Source organism: Pyrenophora tritici-repentis, chromosome 7 (genome assembly GCF_003171515.1).
Source record: "Pyrenophora tritici-repentis strain M4 chromosome 7, whole genome shotgun sequence".
In the NCBI taxonomy this organism is placed as follows: domain Eukaryota; kingdom Fungi; phylum Ascomycota; class Dothideomycetes; order Pleosporales; family Pleosporaceae; genus Pyrenophora; species Pyrenophora tritici-repentis.
The window spans coordinates 477,135-496,527 of record NC_089396.1 but is presented as its reverse complement, the minus strand read 5'-3'; the positions used below and the strand labels follow the sequence as shown (position 1 = coordinate 496,527).

At 51.7% G+C, this 19,393-nt stretch overlaps 9 protein-coding genes across 9 annotated transcripts; 4 read left to right on the top strand and 5 right to left on the bottom strand.

Annotated features, from left to right (window-relative positions):
- Nucleotides 1-1,137: 1,137 nt before the first annotated feature.
- PtrM4_125950 (uncharacterized protein) lies at nucleotides 1,138-1,526 on the top strand (the record flags this gene model as incomplete). Its single annotated transcript, XM_001939677.2, has 3 exons — nucleotides 1,138-1,224; nucleotides 1,276-1,333; nucleotides 1,384-1,526. The coding sequence occupies 3 exons, from the start codon at nucleotides 1,138-1,140 to the stop codon at nucleotides 1,524-1,526; spliced, it is 288 nt and encodes a 95-aa protein (XP_001939712.1).
- Nucleotides 1,527-2,799: 1,273 nt separating this feature from the next.
- PtrM4_125940 (AF-4 domain containing protein) lies at nucleotides 2,800-4,620 on the top strand (the record flags this gene model as incomplete). The annotated part of the gene is made up of 2 exons (XM_001939676.1): nucleotides 2,800-2,838; nucleotides 2,896-4,620. 2 exons carry the CDS (start codon nucleotides 2,800-2,802, stop codon nucleotides 4,618-4,620), a joined length of 1,764 nt encoding a protein of 587 aa, XP_001939711.1.
- Nucleotides 4,621-5,485: 865 nt separating this feature from the next.
- On the top strand, nucleotides 5,486-6,700 carry PtrM4_125930 (uncharacterized protein; the record flags this gene model as incomplete). Its single annotated transcript, XM_001939675.1, has 1 exon — nucleotides 5,486-6,700. The coding sequence occupies one exon, from the start codon at nucleotides 5,486-5,488 to the stop codon at nucleotides 6,698-6,700; it is 1,215 nt and encodes a 404-aa protein (XP_001939710.1).
- A 633-nt stretch (nucleotides 6,701-7,333) lies between these two features.
- PtrM4_125920 (MitMem-reg domain containing protein) lies at nucleotides 7,334-7,780 on the bottom strand (the record flags this gene model as incomplete). The annotated part of the gene is made up of 1 exon (XM_066108733.1): nucleotides 7,334-7,780. The coding sequence occupies one exon, from the start codon at nucleotides 7,778-7,780 to the stop codon at nucleotides 7,334-7,336; it is 447 nt and encodes a 148-aa protein (XP_065960725.1).
- A 619-nt stretch (nucleotides 7,781-8,399) lies between these two features.
- Nucleotides 8,400-8,738, bottom strand: PtrM4_125910 (uncharacterized protein; the record flags this gene model as incomplete). The annotated part of the gene is made up of 1 exon (XM_066108732.1): nucleotides 8,400-8,738. One exon carries the CDS (start codon nucleotides 8,736-8,738, stop codon nucleotides 8,400-8,402), a length of 339 nt encoding a protein of 112 aa, XP_065960724.1.
- A 751-nt stretch (nucleotides 8,739-9,489) lies between these two features.
- On the bottom strand, nucleotides 9,490-10,769 carry PtrM4_125900 (Tdh, Threonine dehydrogenase and related Zn-dependent dehydrogenase; the record flags this gene model as incomplete). Its single annotated transcript, XM_066108731.1, has 4 exons — nucleotides 9,490-9,780; nucleotides 9,829-10,243; nucleotides 10,298-10,668; nucleotides 10,731-10,769. 4 exons carry the CDS (start codon nucleotides 10,767-10,769, stop codon nucleotides 9,490-9,492), a joined length of 1,116 nt encoding a protein of 371 aa, XP_065960723.1.
- A 3,532-nt stretch (nucleotides 10,770-14,301) lies between these two features.
- Nucleotides 14,302-15,923, bottom strand: PtrM4_125890 (MhpC, hydrolase or acyltransferase (alpha-beta hydrolase superfamily); the record flags this gene model as incomplete). The annotated part of the gene is made up of 6 exons (XM_001939673.2): nucleotides 14,302-14,585; nucleotides 14,648-14,699; nucleotides 14,978-15,308; nucleotides 15,369-15,490; nucleotides 15,576-15,683; nucleotides 15,777-15,923. 6 exons carry the CDS (start codon nucleotides 15,921-15,923, stop codon nucleotides 14,302-14,304), a joined length of 1,044 nt encoding a protein of 347 aa, XP_001939708.1.
- A 979-nt stretch (nucleotides 15,924-16,902) lies between these two features.
- PtrM4_125880 (pinin-SDK-memA domain containing protein) lies at nucleotides 16,903-17,934 on the bottom strand (the record flags this gene model as incomplete). Its single annotated transcript, XM_066108730.1, has 3 exons — nucleotides 16,903-17,352; nucleotides 17,405-17,473; nucleotides 17,524-17,934. The coding sequence occupies 3 exons, from the start codon at nucleotides 17,932-17,934 to the stop codon at nucleotides 16,903-16,905; spliced, it is 930 nt and encodes a 309-aa protein (XP_065960722.1).
- Nucleotides 17,935-18,267: 333 nt separating this feature from the next.
- On the top strand, nucleotides 18,268-18,643 carry PtrM4_125870 (PHF5 multi-domain protein; the record flags this gene model as incomplete). Its single annotated transcript, XM_001939671.1, has 2 exons — nucleotides 18,268-18,284; nucleotides 18,334-18,643. The coding sequence occupies 2 exons, from the start codon at nucleotides 18,268-18,270 to the stop codon at nucleotides 18,641-18,643; spliced, it is 327 nt and encodes a 108-aa protein (XP_001939706.1).
- Between the last annotated feature and the right edge of the window lie 750 nt (nucleotides 18,644-19,393).

Below are 19,393 nucleotides of genomic sequence, written 5' to 3'. Positions count from 1 at the left end.
ACATAGCATCGTCTGGTAATATTATGAGAGATGAGAGCAATCTTGATAGTTCTAGACCGTCTGCTCGTGTGCGCTGATGCGGCTTGTTAGTACGACAGAGGTCGTCGCGGAATGATCTCGTGCCAGAGGTCCGAACGCAAATTGCAGACTCGAATACTACCATAACAGTACCTTTGTACCAGCAACGTGGCAATCGCGCGATGGCATGTAGTGGGGACTTGGACGGTGGCTGGAACCCATCTACTCCACAGAGGGTGATGAGTGGCGTCAGTTAGTGTATCTTTGTAAAGCTTCCGTTGAAGATTATTACTTTGGCAGGCTTAGTTGGATGTATCGCAACCCAAGTGCTCGGTGCAGTGGCTTGACTATGGTTACACGTTACCCCACCGGCTAGGTGGTCCCTAGTGAATCAGCCGTCTCTGCGCCACGAAAAAGATATTGGAAGTGTCGCGCGAAATGAAGACACGCATGCCAGCGGTATTGGCTGCGGTGGATTGATAGCCGGTGAAGGCTTATTTTGACGTTGAAGGGCACTGGCACTGAGGGGATCCGAAGACGAGGCAGCAATGACCAGACCCTGAATCAGGCAGGTAGCGAAAATAGACTCGACTAACAACTCGAACACCGACCCGGGGAAACACAATTGCACGTGCTCTGCTGGATTACCTGCTACTGAGCGGTCAGCATGCCGCGTAAGCCAAGTGACATATCCGACAAAGATTCGCACAGATGTCGCGATCACCAGCTGGTGCACAAACCAACACGAGATGAGGCCGAGGTAGATTTTGGACAAACATGGGCAATTTTGGCCGATGGTGGAAGATGATGGACAACGGTTGGAAGCCGCACTTTGTTCTTGTCGCATACCATGATCCGAATTGATCATGATCATGGCCAGGTATGAGGTGAGATGGAGGTAGCTGGGTATGTTGAGTGAAGCATATTACGTATCCCTTCAAGTTTTCTCTACGGACAACAGCGGAAGACGTGTTGATCACGCTTGACCTACCTTTCAAGGTTCACTCATTCTTGTCTTGCTCTTATAAAGTCCCGTTCTACCATACTCGCAACAAACTCAGCTGTCATTCCAATAAGAACAGAATACTTCCAAGTCTCCAACACCAATCTTCCAACACTATGCGGTTCTCCCTATGTGTGCCAGCTCTTCTATTGGCGCTAGGTAACGTTGTCGTAGCCGCCACAAATGAAGCGTGCGTTTGTAAGGTAGGTTTCAAGACACAAAGAAGACGATTAACTTGAGGCTAAATATTGTAGAATGGTAATGGAGTCTCCCAATATGAAGCGACGAGAAATACCTGTCGTGGTTTTTCTGGTAATAAGCATCCAAGCTATCATGCAAGAATCATAGCTAACACATATCAGCCGTATTCCAGACAAGTATCAATTTTGAAGGGGGGCACTTCCAATGTTTCGGATTGTCTAGATCTGACCAGGAAGAATTCAAGCAAAAGTGCGGGATGCCGAGCAAGTGCGGCCCAAGGGGTATGGCGGGTCCTGGTCGTTGAGCATGGCTGGGAGGTCGATGATGTGTACAAGAAGATGATATCTAGCCACTCTATTAATTATGATATCATAATCATAATGCTCATCTGCTTATATAAACTGTTCTCTCCACCCGACACAGACAGCTGAAGCGACCGTTTCGAGGCCTGTCTACAGGCCAGGGCCCTGCCGCGGCACCAGATTAAGCCGTCGGGATATTCCAGGGTTGGCCACGGAGCGCGCCGTGTCAGGCAAAACACGAGACTATTGTCGGCGACGGAAACAGCGAAACTTTTGTTCAAAGGCTCAATGGTGTTCATGAGGCTGACGACGAGGGCGGATGGCGTGTGTTTTAGTGTGAAACCGCACCCCGCAGGCCCAGCAGTTGTTCGGCTCCAGCTCGACAGGGAGAGTAGAGTTCTCGCGACTTGCAGCACGAAAGCAGGCTGATGCAGGCCAAGGCGCGCAAGACAGGCCGTCGGGGTTGTCCAGGCAGTGGGCATCTGGAATTCGGCCTCTGCATCGAAGGTACCAAGTCATGTCCGCGGCCCATAAGCGCTGCTATTCGTGGGGCCGGTAGGGCCGCTAACTTTCAATAGTCTGTTGTGTGGGAACCGACAGGCGATGGTTGTTTGTAGGTGCAAGACATGTTTGGTCGTGGTGATGGGTGGTGGTGGATGGTGGTGGGTGATTATGGGGAGGCGCATGCCATGAACGAGTTGTATAGCACACATTCTTTTGTATTATTGTCAATCATTGTCAACAGTTTCGAGCCCAGTTCAGCCATCTTGGGCCCAGCCCGGTAATTGGCTGTGTCTCCAGTGATGGCGTCCAGACCTGGACCCAGTGCTAAGCGGCCAGACGCTCCCTGTTCAGACTCTAGCTGCCGTCTGAAACTCCACCACCTCCTGGCCTGCAGGCTGGACGGCACCACAGGCTATCCTACTCCATAACGCCTGCCTTATTGTCCCTGGCGTTCCCCATGCAGGTCACTTGGTTGCGCATCGCCAGTGTTTTCTTGCTGCCCTCCCGTTTGCACCCTTTCCCGGTGGTTGCGCCTCCTCTACCAATGCAGCAGGAGCAGTAGCTTGATTCCCTCATTACTAGTCGACCCAACTTTACTTGGACAATACCGTGCACTCGTAACGCTGTCGCCGCAGCCGTGCACAGTCCCCGACTGTCGTCACGCTTATTCACTACAGCCAGACTTATACATACGTCCTTGTTCGCGAATATTCCACCTGGTATTCCATCTCGACATAGCTGTGCCATAGACGCCCGCCCCCAGTATCCAATATGATGAAGCGAAAGTTCTCATTCAACTTGGCACCTGTCGTACGCGCCCCCACCTAGGCTGCTCAAACTTGACCGTAGTAGCTAACTATGCTGTAGAAGGTTGCCTCCAAGGCTGAGCTGAAGGAAAAGCCGACGCCTGAACTGACGCCAACACAGTCTGCCACACACAAGAGACATACTTCCAAGGATAGCATATGCGACAATTCACCTTTTATCAACCGCCGTGTCCTCGATGCGCAGACGGACCAAGAGCTCCGCTCAGCCTGTAAGCTCATCTTACAAAACTTCAAGCCGTCCGATCATGGCATGGAGAATACGGACCCGAAGCTCGATTTTGGCGGACTGGGACTGCGCAAGGAGAGCAAGCCGCAGCAAGAAAACAGATCAAAGCCCGCCCAAGTCAATGTCCGCATGCCTACGGGTGCGCCCATGGATACTGCCACGACGTCGTTCCTGCCACGCAAACCCAGCACCAAGACGCGGACGCGAGCAAAAGCAGATTTGGAGATCAAAGCCAGGGCATATGGCGGCGAGCCACCTGCGCGCACCAATAGCAGTCGCAAGCGCACCGACTTTGGCTGGCTCGACGAACGGGATGCACAGAGGGAGGAAAAGCTCAAAGTCAACGGCAAGGCGTCCATGGACATGCCCCGACCAGCAAACTTCCGAAACGATTCCGACGAGAGCATCACGCTGCCCGTGGCAGTCGCATCTAACTTTGCGAATGCGACTGTGTCATCCGGCAAGAACACAAATCGGACTTCCCACCACTCCGATCCTGCTGCAGCCGCAGATGCACAAGCCACCGAGTGGATGCGCCGGGAGCTAGACAAGAAGAAGCACCACCAGGACGCCTCCGACCGCCCAGGCCGACCCTCCCCTCTCAGCCGCACAGCAAGCATCAAAAGCAGTGTCAAAGAATACGTCTTCCCGGGTTCTCGAAGTCGCGCCCTGAGCCGTGCGCAGTCCAAGGAATCCCTCCGTTCGGCTTCCACAAACGAAGGCCAGGGCGTCTCTCGCAATGGCTCAAATTCGGGCTGGCGTGGCTGGGTCCCTCGCCGGTCGAGCTCGAGGAGTAACAGCAGGCCAGGTACATCAAAGGGATCAACCACCGATGAAGCCCAACCTAGAAAGTCCGAGTCCAACGGTCTCAACCTGAACAGAGAGTTGCCACCACTGCCAAGTCTCGACTCTTGGAAGGACCCCCAGCAGCCACAAGCAGAAATGGTTGCGGCACAGAAATCGCCAAAATCACCAACTACTGGAACACACATTGCAAGCGTTATGCGATCGCATGAAGAGCAGTCCCCCCCTCCGCGTAAACAGAGACATAATGTGCCTGATGCTCTGGTGTTGAAGTCCGACCACAGCTTCCCCGCCCACAACTCTTCACGTAAACAGGGCTCTCAGTCCATTCCCCAAACATCAAGAACGGTTCCGAACAGCCCAGCAAATGCCCATCAGATAATGACCAACTGGTCGTCCACTACCAACCTCGACCACCGCCTGGAGCTGGGTTCCAGCACCCACACTCGAGCGAAAAGTGGAAGCAGCCAATCTGCTTCAAATAGCAACAGGAGTACAGGTGGTGCCATCTCCCATTCGAGTTCAGATCTACGGGCCCACAGAACGACTTCCACCGAGCCCAAATCATCAGGAAAGGAAGAGCAGAAGTCGAAATTGAAGAAGATTTTCAAAGGGTGGATACATAAGAAGGAGAAAAAGGAGGACTGGATGCATAAGATGGAGAAGGAGGGTATCAAGGAAGGTATGCTCGTCCAAGACACTGGCCCAAGTGCGTCGCCAGTCGTCCGTTATTAATTTTGTTTTCTTTTTGTCCTGGGTCACTACACACTATCAGCCTGTGTGCGTATACATGTACAAGATGTTATGCGTTATGTGCAACGATGCGACGCCTTTTCCTTGGTGTGTCTTTTGGAGTTGTATATCCGGCTACACATCATAAGTTACCCGAGGTTTTCCTTTACTCTCTACCACAACTTCGGACCTAGATTGTCATAATGGGACGGCACTTTTGGGATTTCCTTTTGGGCGTTTTACCCACACTCCTTACCGGGTTTCTTTTACAAATAATATCATAATTTCTTACTTTTATTGGTCTGGCTTTCCACTCAATGCTATCTGTCGGTGTGCAATCTTGACGCGCACGTGACCATAGGTCAAGGCTCCTTCCTGCACTACTTTTCTCAGGGTACCCCACCAACAACAAAACAAACGCCTGGTTCTCTTCATAGCATGTCGCACCTTTATCTCACAGTCACCTTGACTCGTTTCTGCGTCTTCGTTATGGCATTTGGGTTGCTAATGCCTCTACCAGTCTTACTCACCTTTACTTGAATGGCCCCGCTTTTCTTCGCTGCCACCAAGCAGCTCAACATGGAGTTTCGTGGGGGTAGCTGTAGCAACACACTACTTAATCTGCGTTGCCCCACTTCAACCCCACAGCAAACGCTCTCTCTTTCTCTATCTTTGGTGCGCTCGCTGCTCATGCATTCTGGCCATACCTTGGAACACAACATTATCAGTACAGCCCCACAAGCGCCCAACCTCCGCAGTCGTTTCTGAACCTCGCCGCACTTGCCAAAGACTCTGGACCTATATACATGTTGACTTAGGCGCATTTGAACTCAAGCTGACCTGAGATAGCTAGGATCAACAGCCAGCAATGTGCAACGTCATTCAGCTGCTATTCAGCTGCGACCATCTGGTCAAGGTCCGGCGCTCTCAATGTAGAGAGACGAAACACAAGGACAAGCCAACGAACACCAGAGCTGCATGCACGGCGGCGTCACTTCTCACTCTCAACGTTCAGGCCGACTGTAGCTCCTGCCTGTATACAACTTGGGAAAACGACAAGACAGCCGAGTTAGCGCGCGCCAAAGCCTTCCTCGACGAACTCAAGAAGAAGTGCTTGCCTGGCGTCGACGAGATATCGGCACTGGTAGAAGATCTCGAGGTAAAGTACCAGGCAGCATCCTGGCACATGGCTTCTCATGCTTCTAAGAAACTGGCAAAGGTTCCCGTGACAAATCACAGGACGGCAGCTTCGCCTCTTTTACAAGAATTGCACCCGGAAGATGTCATGGGGGCTGAGTGTGAGAAGCAATGGAATGAAATGGAGGACCGCGACTATGATGGGGACTACATCGCAAGCATGGACCCGATGCATCCTGTCAGCACTGACTATTCTCACCCTCGGGATGATGACGATGGCGCCTGGCTCTCAGAAGACTTGTTGCCTGAGGAACACACAACGCAGAACGAGGACGTGTTGCTTGACTTTGACCAGCCACGATGGATCTGGGACACGGCAGAGGAAGTGAGGAACACAGCAGTAGTACCAGAAGATGACCACAACGCCATTAAGCCCGCTTATCGGGATACCAATGATGGTGAGCTCATGGCATGGGGTACTTTGGCCCCCACAACTAAAGATGAAGTACAACCAGACAAGACCCAGCTCGTCCAAGATTTCTGGAATTTCGTCAACCCTATCAGCAACAACAGCAACAGCAACAGCAACACTGACACCGTCAACATGATAATGGACCAAGAGCCCCATGAACAGACTTTGCCCCTTCAAATCCTCGAACCCACTCCAGGTTCCTCCCCCTCAACACCCCCGGAACAGACACCACACTGGCCAGACAGCCCCACGGAAGCCGATCGTCGAATCCTAACCTCACCGTCTGCCCCGTTAACCCGGCCACCTCCTCCAACAAGTCTAAACTCTACGCGTACAAACTTCGACAACCAGCGCCGACAGCTCAAGGAGCAGCTACAACGTGACAGAGATCAGAAAAAGTTCCACGGCGGTTGGCTACGAGTGGCACGAGAGGAGGTAAAGGCTGTTGAAGGACTGTGGCTTCGTGATCCATGAGCGTCCAGATGGGGCGGTTAGGTAGAGCGAGTTGGTGACTCGGGCGAAGAGTTAAGACAGAGGGGGATGAAGATGGACGGAAATGATGCCGGAGCGTACGGATATCTCACAATGTACCATATGACAGTCCAAATCTTCACCACATTGCACCTTTGAAGTAGACACACGGGTAAAGTCTAGCATCACCTACTAGACAGGATGGGAGAGAGGATACGAATACAAGGATTCCTCTCCATTACTGGCTATGCTCATCGTGCCTATACGCTCATGTTTCATGTACTCATGGTGACCAGGACCAACGCCATGATTATATGCATAACTCGTGATAGAAGGCCCCTCTTGGATATCTTGGATATTCCATACGGGAAACCAAATGATGAATATAATTCCAAATGGTAGACTCGCAGAAATCAAACCTACTGGCCAGGATTCTAGCATGCCGTTCATGCTCCGTCTCTACCACGGAGTGCCAAGTGGAGCGTTGTCATCGTTGGGAATGCTGCTATGGTGGCAAGTGGGTAGCCACACGTAAGGTATCTAGTATTGGGCGTAGGTTTGAGTACCCCCCAGCTCCATCATGCCATTAGGTATACCATGCTGAAAATGCAATGTCAAACGCCAATCGGGTCAACTTCACCACCTGCCTCCACCAGCGCTATCCATGACCGTGTTGAGATAATTGCCGCCATCGCCAGTACCGAATCCACCCATGACGCCCATGCGAGCCTTGCCCTGGTTCTTTGCTTGTTCGATGATGGCGCTCTTGCGACCAAAGTCCTTAGCTATGGAGACAGAGTTTGTGATTGACGATAACAAGTTGACTAGCTGTACGTCCGACGCTTCTTGTTGCGATTCGAGCGTGAAAGCAGCCAAGTCTGGGGGAGCGAGGATGTTGATGCGAGCGATCATGGCGGATATGCTGCGGAGAATGGTGTGGTCTAGGGGTAGTGTATTTGACTCTTCGGGTGAAGAATTCACTTTGACTGGGAGAGATGGGTCGGAGAGGTATGAGGGTGGTAGCGACTTGAGATATAAGCGTAGAAGCGATATACGTCGGCTAAGCATGCGGATGGCGTTCATCTTTGCTGTAAGTGAGGATAGTACTGTGGGTAAGTTAGCATACCAATATGCGACACTCATACAAGGGTGCGCATACTCTCGTCGTCCTCTGCGGTCAAGATCTGTGACTCGTCGACGGCGGCATCCTTTTCCTTTTCTTTTCCCTTATCTTTCTGCTTACTCCTTGTAATCCGTGTGCCAGTATCCTCTTCATTCTTGGGAGTCTCGGTTTTAGCTGCTGCTACCTCCGCTGTGCCCTCGACTGCAGTTGCATTACCACCACCGCGAGCCACAAAGTCCACAGCAATCATTTCTGCCTCACCCGTCTCGATTGAGTACACGAGCTCCCTGAATTTGGTCGACTTCGCTTGTACCGCGCCATCAATGTCCATGGCCTTGTCATTTGGTTCGCTCGATGCGTTGACTGTGATGGACTCGTAGACTGTGAGAGGTAGCTTTCCGGCAGCTGTTTCTTCTGTAAAGGCAGCCTCGGGGTGAAAGAGCACCAGTAGCGGCGACTCTGTGTACACGTCCGATATGCGCGAATGGATAGGAAGGATGTGGGGTTCTGGACCGGAGGCGGGACCAAGGGTGAACCAGCCAACAATGTCTAGTTGGGGTTCTTTGTGTACGTCCTTGACTAGATGTAATTATGAGCTTCTTTTAAACTCATAAATTTCAAGGGGCAATTTGAAAACCTACAGTCTTCGATACGCTTGCTAAACCACTCGTCATCAAGTGTTGTGTCGCCGTCCTGGTTAGACTGGAGCTTTGCTTGGAAAGCGACTTCCATTGTGATGTTTTGACCATCCTGTGCGCCTAGAATGGCCCCAACTACTGGTCCCTTCTGTTGTCGTAGCGTGTGGCGTGTGACGCAGTCGGTTATGGTAAGAAGAACCAGCGGGTGCAGTTGAACAGTTGGACTTGCGTCGGAGGCGCGGGCACTCGAAACAAGCGGATTATCCGATGATGCCACCATCTTGGCGACGACGGAGAGTGTTGTGGAAGAGTTTCGGTCGTAATTGAGCTTCGGCAGTCGTCAGTAGTCTAGAGCAATGGCAGCGGTATCGTCAATGGTGGGGAGCTTGCTTAGGCTGCAGCTGCCGTGGGGTCATGCCAAGCCGCTAATTTGGGGGCTAGCGTCCATCGACGCGACGCGATTCCAGTTCACTTACCTTGTTGTACATACGTACCCAGGTGTCCTTGCTGTAAGCACCTAGGTGTCATGAAATACTTGACATACGAGTGTATCAAGGCCACTGTAGTCGCTAAACACGCCTATTAGCTGCTTACCCACACTGTCAAGTATTTTGTGACACCTAGATGTAAGTATTCTCCAGGGCTGACATTTGAGCACGTCTGGTCACATGATACAGTATCTCATGCTGCCAAGCCCGGTACATGGACGGCGTCGACCATTCTCTGATCAATGTAGGTCGACTCCACGACACCCTCAATTGACGTTCTTCAGGCCGTATCCGCTATGCATTCACGTCGCTATCCAATGTACTGTCAAATGTAACCATCGTCGTGTCATTACTTCAAAGCTAGGTACAAATCCGAGAACCCTTGCATGACCAAATAACTCCAAATCCAGCCCAAATAGCGAATGGTATCTCAGTCTTGAAACAGACCCCCAAAAGCCACGCTCAAAACGCCTGGCCTCGACCGATCGTGTTCCAATCGGCCTTGTCTAAATAATTTCTATCAAGTCATACAATATTACAAGCTCACATCTCAACTAGGACCTTGAGGACAAGGTTGCCGTCTGCGTCCATGGTCTTTCCGGCAAGCTCGAACGCTTCTTTTGTCGATGCCAATCCGTGGTACCTGTGGGTGATCATGGCATCGAGGCTGGGAAGTACGCCAGCAGAGATGAGCTTGATACCAACGGGGTATGTGTTGGCATAACGGAAGATGCCGATGATGTCGACTTCCTTCAAGTGGGATGCTGACATGGGAAGTGTCTGGATCGGAGTACCCATTCCAACCATGATGAGTTTACCACCTGGTCTTGTTGTCTGCAGCAAATCAGTACCGGGTTTGCTTACAGTCATGGAAATGCTTACGTAAAGACCAGCTTGCATACAAATCTCTTTGCCAGTGCAGTCAAAGGTGACATCCGCACCCTCGAAGTCGATTTCGTTCAGCGAAGCAATCTGCATAACGTCTGTGGCCAACTCCTTTGCAGCTGCGAATTTCTCGGCAGTCTCCTTCGTGTGATGCTGCGGCGCCACAATGTAGCCCTTGTTGGCAAAGCCATTTGCCAGAGCATAATTTATCCGCCCATGGTCGATATCGGCGATTACAACGGTTGTGGCTCCAGAGACTTTGGCCATGGCAGCAGTCAAAAGACCAACGGTGCCTGCACCAAAGACAATGACGGTATCTCCCTGCTCGATCTCAGCCCTTCTTGTTGCATGGATCGCAACAGAGAGAGGCTCTAGAAGCGCAGCCGATTCCATGGAGATGTGCGCCGGGAGTCTGGATAAGGTTGTCAGCTAGACTTCCAGGCTCCGTCGATCATGCACGACATACTTGTGGCACCACTTTGCGGGGTGATTGATACGCTCCTGAAGGGTCCCCTGGAAGTGAGGCACAGACTTAGCGCTACTTCGGAACCTCATCTTGGGGCACAGGTTGTAGCGGCCCCGTTGGCATGATCTGCAGTTGTCGCATGGGACGCCGACCTCGAGTGCAACCCGGTCGCCAATCTGGTAGCCAGTAACGTTCTGGCCGATAGCAACGACGACCCCAGCAGACTCGTGGCCTAGTGACAAAGGCTCGCAGGCTCGTAGGTCACCGTTGCAAAACTTGTTGTAGTACGAGCAATCGCTCCCGCACAGTCCAGTAGCCTTGATAGCGATCTGAAGTTCATTGGCGGCAGGGTCCGAGATTGTACGAGTTTCCTGTTTTGAGCAGTTAGCATAGTGTTTTAGACGCGAAATTGTACACATCCACCCCCACGAACAGTGGGCAGGCGTGGGATGTTTACAGAAGAGGAAGGCATACGAGCCGCAAATCCCTTGGCCCATGCAAGACGGAAGCTACCACAGTCGACGACTTGGAGTAGTGCCTTGCTGGGATTGGATAAATATCGGTGAGAGCTGAAGGAGCCATTACGAGAAAGATTCAAAAGTATGGGGGATGGTGGCAATGATACGGGAAGAGGTGAGTGAGAGATAGCTAGAGAAAGTACCCCACGGGAGCGTGGAGGCTGATATAGTTGTTGAGAAGGCCCATTTGGATCAACGGTGGCCTGGCACACGCTGGGCTTGCCTCATGTTTCGTGCATCGGCGAGATAATGGCATCGCATGAGTAGACTCAGAGATTCCACGTCATTTGCTGGGCGGTTCAATCTGGCGGGACGGAACATGGATAGGGATGGGCGACTAGGCGGCCCGGTATGGGAGGGTTCACGTAGTCTTTTCTTCATTCCGTTACTCTGACTGTGTACATGAGGTTAGATCTGGTTGTGGATACGCAAGCGGGAACTCCTGCAATTCGCCCGAAGTGCTAGCGGCTACTGACTTAAGCATTTTAGTTTCGTTTTACCAGACCAGCAGCTTTGGCGGTCCGGAACATGCATACCCAAGATGCGAAATTGGAGCAACAGTCATAAGACGGTGTCCGATGGCTTGGTTGGCAGCTGTCTATCGAAGACGTGCCGGCGTCGTGCAACCCGCGATAAGGCACTCTGCGCGGTTGTGGAGCACGCCTCGAAAGATTGCGTTGGGATTTCCTGCAGTGAACCGGTCGGTTATAGTGACCCTGCAGCGCCATGAATCCCTGGCCATGACCTCGTAACATCAGCCTGATATGCGGGTTGTCTCAAGATTAGCACGCTTTCGCCGTTGTGCCAAAGCTCAACCATGAGCCCTCTGCGACCCCGGGCACATCATCAATCATGGATCCCTTGATCAGCAGGGCCTGCGTACCGAGGCCGCTGCTCGAGCGCTGACTGGCTGTGCCCGTTGCCTAATCTTCCAGAAGACCTTCCGAAGACACTGTTGCAATATAAAAAATCCCGGGTATATTGCCCTGACTGCGCACGACTCATGGTCTATGGTAGCGCATCCATATACCATTCGGTGGAGCACGTTGTCGGTCCTGTAGTGCGGTACCTTAGCGGGATCCCCGTCGAAGGATGGTGTGCGCACCAAGCAGCCCGTTGGCTGATGGAGGTCGGACGTACGACGCGGTTTGGCTACCGAGAAGCAGCCCGTTGACGAAATTCGTCGTCTCGTAACCATATGGTCGGGACTGGACATGACAAGGGCCTCTTATCGGGGCGACCTCAAAACAGACTGCACGAACGACTGGCCCAAGGCATAGTGAACAGTCAACAGCTGCAGCTGCGACCGAGGTGTGGCCACCAACAGCAGAGTCATCGAGATTGACATGTGCCATTGTCTGCATGACTATGGCGAGGAAGGTAGCGCGCTGCAATGCCGTCTTAGATCTGCCAATTCGACCGAAGTTTGAGGACAAACATCGGCCATGAAGCATCAAATGGGATAAACGGTGATCGCGGGCACATAGACGGAATGACTAGACAGGGGATCGGCCACGAGCAACTGCCATGTCGATGGCTGGTAATACGAGTCTACGTATCTCTCCGACCGACATGGCCCCTCCTCCAACAACCTTCATCTCACGCAGCCAGGCAGACTGCAGCGGCGGGACGGCAAAAGTAAACACTGAGAGCCACCTGTTCGTCCGCTCTCCAAGAACTCCACGAAACGTTGCACGGCAGAGCACCATGGTGGTTTGGTTCCCAAGGTTAACCCAGCAAGCGCATGGTTGCTCTGCAGACTAGGTAGGGTCGTCAATCCACCAAGACGACTAAACAAGCTCAATAATCACCCTATCCAGCCAGCCCGCTTGGTGCTCCGGCGCGACGAGCTACGAGATAGTATCGAATAATGCTTATACCGATAAGAAACGCAGTCGTCGTTTATATTGCTCATAGTAGCATGTGAAATCGCCGTACTATCTCCAGCGCTACCATGAGCCCTGCTGACTGTCACTTCGAACACTGGGACCATGCGTCACCAAGCAACCAGCTCCTCAAATCCCATGCCTGTCCATCTAAGAAGCAGCAAGCGGTGAGCGATGTCATTCGTACATATCAACGCTCAAACGTGACTCGCAGCTTGCGATCGACACCAAGTATCCAGGTATATCAGCGCTTACACTTTAGTACTGCAGCGGTGAGTCGTCCTTGCTTGCTTCTCTAGACTTGGGAGTGTAAGAAGCCCAACGCCATAATCCTGGAGTTGCGATTGTTGAGGAGGCGGTCTGGCGGATGCAAAGGTGCTACATCCCCTATCGCAGCGCGCCACCCTAAAGAAGCTGCGGGCGCATGTCTCCGCACCAGCCTATTGTCGACAGCAATTGCACCAGATTGGCCTGTATTTCACCAAGACGATATAGCCACAGGGTACAACCCCGTTGTACTACTGGTTGTATTTCGTACCAGCGTTCCACTGGCTCGGTTCGCGCACGGACAGAGGGGACCTGCATCCGGCATACAATTTACCAGGAAAAACTTCCAAGACCTTCGACACACTTTCACGAGCCTGAATGCCTCTGCAATAACGTGGAGCAGCGCTAACGCCGCGAGTCCAAGTCAGCACGGGACGGCACCACGACGCCAGCTCCAGAACAGTCGGTTCTCCATCCAGGACGGGATACTTATCAACTTTCTTTTGCCGGTACCATTAAAGTTAGAACCTCCGGAGATGCCGGAATAGCATCATGGTACGCTTCACCTTTGCGACTCAGCGAGGCTCCACGACGGGCGTCGACATACATACGCGAAGACCGAATCCACAGTTCAAGGTACGCGAGATACCAAAAAACGGAATGACAAGCCCGGTAGGTACTGGTGGACCCACACCTAGGAGCTCAAAACAGTGTAGCCATGGTATCCACAACTGTGCCTTCTCGGGAACCGGCCCTTCACCCGAAGATGAATGCCGACATCATCATCACGTTTCGCCGAGGCCAGCTTACTGTACGCTGACGCATAGATGCATCTGCCGTCTGTGTACGAAACAGAGCTGTACACATACATTCAGGCACGCGGCGCATGTCCTCTTGGGAACTATACAAAACACCGGCTATTGGCCATTTCCAATTGATTAGTGCCGATCCCTAGGAATTATCCTTTGGTCTGGGAGTACGCGTCCACTTCAAAGGACCAGTCATTTGCCACAGGAACTCAATTCCGTGGAACAATCATGGACAAAGCAAGACAAGGCATCTCGCGAGCTTGCCCCAGCCCATGCATTTCCGATATCGCTGGACAGGGGCATGAGCACATTGCAAGCCACCATGGATAGAGCCGCAAGCTCCACTATCTGTATCATTAGCACATTCTGCAACGCAAAGCACACCGCTTGCCAGGGGAAGTGCCGATAGTGATGTTTCAAGGATGATAGTTGACTGTTCTTGTGTCTTACCAAGAACCATATCCGGCAATCCCTTTCCAAACACGGCAACCGACTATCCTTCCTCCATGTACCCTCAAATAATCCTACAAACTGCTCTTTCCCTTCCTTCCCAACAATCCCTGCGTCTCCAGCCATTTCTGGATGATACCGTTGACCTCGACCGGCTTCTGCGTCAATGCAAAATGCGAAGCTTCAACCTCTCCCCTAGTCAAATTGGGGACGAACTCGTCCATGCTCTTCGACATTTCTGGCTTGAGAACTGAGTCATACGTGGCCTGGATGAAGAGGACGGGCTGCATGACCTTTTCCTTGCCGAGCAAGCCTTTGTCTTCTTCAAAGTTTATACGGCGCGTACGGTACCAGTTGACTATACGAGTGATCAGCAGGGTTTTCCAACATAAAACGGCACGGTAAGTGAGGGTAACGTACGTGTAGGATGAATGCCATGCCTGAGGTACTGCTTGACGTAAAAGTCGAGTTCCTATCATGATTCGCTGTCAGCACACCATCGCTTGCGAACAAAGTAGATTAACCCGCATCCCTCTTCGTTCTCTCCTCATCCTGAAACAAGGCAGCCGAGTGATAGGCGATCTTGGTCTTTGGAATATATACGAAGAGGCGCAAGCCCAATTCCCAGATTTCAGACTCTGCCGCTCCTCGCATGCAGCAGCAAATATCGAGAGAGGCAAAAGGCCGTCATCCCGCCTTCCCCGGCGCCGCCGCCGCCACGCGTCCTAGCATAAAGGGAAAATCGCTTACCTTTCCGTTCAGGATTCGACTTTCACCAACCAAGCCCAAGTTCTCGGCCACCACACCCTTCTCTGGCACGAATACTGGTTCGTCATTTGGCCCTTTGCCACCGTACATGCCTTGGAGGAACTGCCTGATGGTCGTCTCGTTCTTAACGATCTTCTCCACCTCGCCCGAAGCAAGGTGGATCTGGTACCCGAACTGTGGCAAGGGGCCTTTGACGAGGTCCTCAATCGATGCGAATTGCTCGCGGGGCGGCGCGTAGGGCGTGCACACGGAAAAGACGTGCGAGACTAGGTTGGGGTGCCATTGAGCGGCGCGCCAGACGACGAAACCTCCCCTGGCGGAAAAGTGTTAGTTACATGGACCTGTCAATTCTGTGGTATGCGTGGTGACGTACCAGTCATGGCCACCTAGGATAATTTGAGGCGCCTCAACAACTTTTGCCAGCGCGGCGATATCATCTGATGCTTGCTTGAGACCGTACAGATTGATCGGGTTTGGAGGTACTTGTGGAGCATCCTATAAACACACACATCTTAGCATCTTCTTCGTTCAGGACAACCATTACCTTAGTTCCAAAAGGTAGGTTTGGAGACGTTCTTACCGTACCACCATACCCCATCATATCCGGCGCCACAACCCTAAACCCCAACTCCACCAGATGCGGAATCTGATACCTCCACCCAATGGAAAGATCAGGCCAGCCATGAATCTATAATATGAAAATGCAGTGTCAGCAGTGCTTAACAGATACACATCTTTCTGTATTCTAAAGTCTTGGTATACCATTCACAACCAGACTTACCAAAAACACAGTATGCTCCCACTTCCCACTCTGAGGCTCCGCATACAGGTAATGATAAGTATTTCCATTGAGAACCGCGGTTTTATGCTGGACCCTGCTGTCCTCTTCGGGATTGATAGGTTGGAGCACTCCTGATGTGAAGACCATGGTAGGAATCTGGATTGAGATAACGACAAGACGATTTTCTTCACTCAACACCTCAATTAATCAAAGAGAAAAAAATCTTCAACACACAAGAAAGCGGTGAAGAATAAGCGCAGTGGTCAAGTGTTTGTTGCTAGCTAACGCAATGTTGTGGATTCAGGTTTAACTTGATAAAAGGGTTGGGGGAAACCCTTGAATGTGTTGAATGTGCCTCGGCATCCGAGGCACGGGAGAGAAAAAAGATGTGGGGTTACGGTCGGTGTATGTCATCACTCATGACGCGGCGCGAGACTCGTAATCACATGTCAGTTTCTTCAAAGTCTTGGTTCTACGTATGTGTGGTTTAGAAATTTGTTAATGTCAAAATCTGTCGTGAATAGCGCCTTTTCATCTCACAACAATTCGCAAGTATGTGATGGAAAATCGTGCCTATTTTTTCCACCCGGCATATTCCGCCATAATCTACGTACTGGTAGAGTATAATCCAGAATAGCCTGGCCGGCTGAGTACATTGTGACTTTATTTGAGATATTCAAAGTGAGGCGAGCGAATGCTGTAAATGATCTGCCAGCACCCGTGCCTAGAGTAGACAAATGGTTGGTTGTGATTTTGACCCAACGGGTTGGAATGTGCTTGTGTCGCTTCCACTGCACACCGCAAGCTACAACTTTGTATGGATCGTCGGCGAATGGTGACATATCGCGCATATCAAGATCCTTGGAGAGAGCGCTTCTTGTGCTGTCCGGTGAAAACGTGGCCAATACAATGGACTATTCAAGTCGCTTGCCGCAAAGGTGTGGACGCAGAAGACAAAAACAGGGCGCGCAAGTCAAGGTGCTTGGGGTGCGTGGGTGGAGAATGCGGCCAGGGTATATAGAGTGCGGTGTTGCAAAAGGGTATCATGGTGGATTCGCGCAACGCAACGACGTACGAGACCGGTCAATAGAGACATTCTTAAAGAGAGGGGCCATGCCGGCAAATCTTAGTAGATGAGGGTGTCTTCTGCAGCTTCTTCGACGACATCTTCGCCGTTTTCGTCATCATCATCAACCTTCATGGGTTGGTCAGCGACAGCCTCATTACTTGCAACCTTGTCATGCTGCGGATGTGTGGGAGCGTGCTCCTCTGCTATCCCTGGGGCATCGGGGTTATGGTCCTTCATGTCCAGGTCTTTGGGTGATGTGGCGCTACCATTAGTTCCGCCATTGGTTGTGGATGTTTCTTGAGGCGCGTCTGCATTGTGGTTCTTACTGGTATGGGAACCCTCTGCATTACGACTCAATCCTTCGGAAGTGTCCCGCCTCCGCTGATTATCCGGCTGCTCGCGAGCCTCGTATTCGTCCAGGTCGCGTTTGATGGCGTCTTCGGCTTCGGCTATTTGGATTTGTATGCGTTCTTCTTCATCGCGGCTAGTCTCCCAAGGCTTATAGTACTTGGAGGAAATTAGCTTTGGCAGTCACCGTGTCAATCAAATTATTACATACCAGGCGTGGTTCAGTTTTGGTATGCAGAAAGTGTGCCATGCAACGTAGGTTCTGGTGGCGTGCCCGCATCTAAACAGTCAGTAATTCTTCAAAGTAATTGTGTGAATGTCAGGTCGTACCAGTTGCCTTTCGTAGTGCTTTTGCTCTCTCCATCGCTGCTCTTTGCGCAGTGCTGCACGCTCTGCTTTCCTCTGCTCGCTCTCTTGGGCGTCTTGTTTGCGTTGGGCCAATTGGCGCTTCTCTACATCGTTGCGGCGTCTCTGTGCTGTGGTAGTAGTGTTCTGTGAGAGTGCACCTAAGACGGCGCCAAATAGTCTTCGCTCTCGGCCTTTTTCGCGTCGCACTGGGGCAGGCTTGGTGTCTTTGATAGAGTTACGTCGCTCATTGACTGGGGCATCTTGGTCGAGTCTCGGTCGCTTTCCGCTGTCTTCTGACACTGATTCCTGGCGTCTCTTCTGGCCGTTCACAGGCGAGGCTGGCACTGCGAGTTCATCTGGGACGATTACGGCGGATGCAATGGGGCCATCCATGATTCAAAAGGCACTCTGAGACTCTTTCCGCGAGCTAGGTTACCAATAGAACCTATAGTTTGCTTAGCAGTTTCAGCACGCGTGTTGTTGGTGTCTTCGAAGATTAAGGCAAGGGACCGGAATGCAGTGGAAGCTTCCGCACGGAGCAGGCGTTCCCCAGTCTTGGCTTACGCTAGCAGCGGACTCCCGAAGCTCACCACTCTTTTTCCCGACCCAACCTTTCTTCACGCGCCACAACAACTTCACTGTTAATACCAGGAGACACCGTATCTACAAGCCGTTGAAACACGCGACATCGAAATACAAAAACTTTGCACAAACTTCAAATCAATCATGTCCCGCCATCATCCGTAAGTCACTTTACCATCTCCACGCTTTCACAGCACTAACAACACGCAGCGATCTAGTCATGTGCCGCAAGCAGTCCGGCATCTCTATCGGCCGCCTCTGCGACAAGTGCGACGGCAAATGTCCCGTATGCGACTCGTACGTCCGTCCAACCACGCTCGCCCGCATCTGCGACGAATGCTCTTTCGGGAACTACCAAAACAAGTGCGTCGTCTGCGGTGGCGAGGGCATCTCGGACGCCTTCTACTGCTTCGAGTGCACGCGCCTGGAGAAGGATAGGGATGGATGTCCGAAGATTATCAATCTGGGTAGTTCGAGGACGGATCTGTTCTATCAGAAAAAGAATTTTAGAAATCAGTGATGAGCGTGGGTTAGGATTGGTTCCGAGAATAACTATCAATATGGCGTGGGGTATTACTGCGACAGCAGAATTGCGACATGGAGGACGGCAGAAGGACTGGAATTCATGGCTGAAGTAAGGCGTTAAAGGACTGCGGCCGAGATACTGAGGACCAGATCTATGGCCATGATAAGAGACGGGCCGGGCTCTACGATATATCGAAGCTTTGTGAATGGTAGTTTGGCCTTTTTCTGTATCTGCAAGCCATTTGCTGACTATTTGCAAGGTAGCAGCGATGCAATACCAGGAGACATACTACTCAGCAGAAACTCACTCAAATGACAAACCTTTTTACATACACAAATGCTCTCTTTTGTCTCAAACCACATCCATTTCCCGTCGTCACAAACCCAGGGGGGCTGCGTACATCTGCTTTACCCCCAACTACCTCTACATCCACAAAACACCGTCGAGTCTTCCATCCTCTAACCAATCCCCCCACCTCCAAAACTACCAACATGACTCTTCCACGCAAAACCCACACCACCCCCAACAATGAAGAAGAAGAAAACAGTGTCCAACCCGATCAAGATCTCAAATCCACGCACAAGGCACCGTACACCCCGTCACACCCACACACCACCCCGTACACCAACAACCTGTAGTTACCGACAACCGCCGCCATGGTAAGCTAAACTGGCGTCTGAGAAAATTCCTGATTTCTTTCCGCCTTCCTTCTTCGTCTCTTGATATATATCAACACACACGATC